The sequence below is a fragment of the Nicotiana attenuata genome, chromosome 9 (genome assembly GCF_001879085.1).
Source record: "Nicotiana attenuata strain UT chromosome 9, NIATTr2, whole genome shotgun sequence".
NCBI lineage: Eukaryota > Viridiplantae > Streptophyta > Magnoliopsida > Solanales > Solanaceae > Nicotiana > Nicotiana attenuata.
In genome coordinates this window covers 8,024,302-8,026,584 of record NC_031997.1, presented here as the reverse complement: position 1 = coordinate 8,026,584, position 2,283 = coordinate 8,024,302, and the positions used below count along the sequence as shown (strand labels likewise).

At 34.4% G+C, this 2,283-nt stretch overlaps 1 protein-coding gene across 1 annotated transcript; it reads left to right on the top strand.

Moving 5' to 3' along the window:
- On the top strand, positions 461–1,556 carry LOC109232515 (chaperone protein dnaJ 20, chloroplastic-like). Its single transcript, XM_019398284.1, has 2 exons — positions 461–910; positions 1,443–1,556. Exons 1-2 carry the CDS (start codon positions 461–463, stop codon positions 1,554–1,556), a joined length of 564 nt encoding a protein of 187 aa, XP_019253829.1.

Genomic DNA, 2,283 nt, shown 5'->3' with positions numbered 1-2,283 from the left:
TATCATACTATCATGCTTATAGTTAAGCAAGATACATATGTGCACAAATTGCATTTAGGATATAGTACTTCATGACCATGAATTCTATAGCATAATGCTCTAGCATAATATACTGGAATTCCAGTATAATATACTGGAGTACCAGCAAAGTATATTGGAACTCCAGTATATTATACTGGAGCCAACAATGTATATCGATCCAGCATAATATGCTGGAAGTTCAAACACAGGTGCACCGAACTCCAGTATGTTATGCTGGACCGATCTCTGGTGCAGCAAAATAGTGGCTATTTTTAATGACTTGGCAAATGCTAGCTATTTTTGAATGACCAGTATGAAAATTGGCTAGCCCGTGCTATTTGCAGTTTTCCAAAAATACCCCCAAGCTCCTCAAACTATCCCTTATTAATAAGGGGAATATGGATCCACACACAGAAAAAAAAAATTCCAAAATCGAGAAATGTGCTGCAACTCCTATGGCTTAATTCCGGTCTCTTCACCACCACCACCCTCTATCTCCCCCTCCTCCCTACACCCCTGTATATATTTCCCAAACTACCCCTCAACTTCCCAATTGAGAACCAAATTTGGTTCCTTGAAAGCAAAATCGAAGCTCAACGACGTCGTTTCATATGCTGAGCTCGATAATAGGAGTTTTTATGATCTTCTTGGTATACCAGAAACGGGGACTTTATTGGAAATTAAACGAGCGAACAAGCAATTAGCAAGAAAGTACCACCCGGATGTTTCACCTCCGGATCGAGTCGAGGAGTATACCCAGAGATTTATTCGGGTTCAGGAAGCTTATGAGATTTTATCGGATCCTAGAATGAGGGATATGTATGATAAAGATATGGCTAAAGGCCTTCACTTTGCCTTCTCTGCTCGTAGGCGTTACCAAAGCGATGAGGTTAGTTCACGTGAATCCAATAACTTTTGTTCTGCATTTTGTATAACAATATTTAGCTCGAAACTTAGCAGTTGGTTTGGTTATTATTGTACATTAGTTGGTGGGGTTATTATTGTACATTAGGAACACTTAGTGGGTGTTTGGACATAAGAATGATAAAATTCCAAAAAAAAGTTATTTTTTTTTTTGTGAATTGGTATATCAGAGTTGTGTTTGGACACGAATATAATTTTGGGCTGTTTTTGAATTTTTGTGAGCGATTTGAGTGAAAATTTTGAGAAACAACTTTTTCGAGTTTTTCAAATTTGCGAAAAATTACAAAATTCATGTTCCAAGGGAAAAAATTTGAAATTTTATGGCCAAACACTGATTTCGAAAAAAAGTGATAAAATTCTTATGTCCAAACGGGCTCTTAAACTTTAAATATTGGATCTGGCTCCGATAGAAATGGCACTCAATGGCCATTTTTTGGCCTGTCTTTAAAAAAATAGCCACTGTCTTGGAGTTTCACTTGTAGAATTTGAAATTTCAGGACATTAAATATTTGTCAGTTATAGGGACCAAAAAGTGGCTATTCGTGAATTTTACCATCCGCCCCACCCCGTTTGCCATCCCTACCGCAAATATAAAGATCTATCTGGGATGACTTGCTTGCATGAGTTTAATTTTTACTTATACTGTAATATTTTTCTTCACAATCATGGCACTTAAAGGATAAAAAATGCATTTACAGGTAAGTCCTTACAAGTCGTTATAGTCTTTTAAACGACATTGAAAGTGTAAAAATTCTTTAAGCTACCGATTTATGCAAATTAAATCCATAAAAACATAGTTATTCGTATCTTAAAGGCTGACATGCTAAAGATAAGAATTGTTTGACTAGAATCGTCAATACAAGTTGTATCTTAAATTGTATCCTTTGTATATACTCTTGTATACAATCGATATACGCATTTGAATATAAGTGATACCTTATTAGGGGGAAAATATTTTATGGCGCTGCTTACCTAAATTGTTGTGTCAATTCATTAGTGTCAGGCTACGCTAGTAGTCAGCAGCCACCACTAATTATGAGTAATTTAATTTAAATGATACTATAAGTAGTAGTTTGGTTAGTTATACAGAAATAGTAATGTCAGGATAAATGCGACAAACAATAATTAACGAATTGTTATATGGTGAAGAATAATGTATAAAGAGTTTATTATGTGGGGAATAAATACTTCAAAAATATTACGTATTACCAATATACATATTTTTATTTTGAATTTAATCTCAGCATAAAATAGCATAAACTTTTTGCATAATCTAATGCAAGTATTAATACCGTGAACCAAACGTCATATAAGATTATTCAAGAATTATTTTCTTTT

What these genes read in the sequence shown, in the direction of transcription:
- LOC109232515 (XM_019398284.1), top strand. Translation starts at nt 461, where the DNA reads ATGTGCTGCAACTCCTATGGCTTAATTCCGGTCTCTTCACCACCACCA. An exon ending in GGCGTTACCAAAGCGATGAG is followed by an intron (nt 911 to 1,442) that starts GTTAGTTCACGT and finishes TTGAAATTTCAG; the next exon opens with GACATTAAATATTTGTCAGT.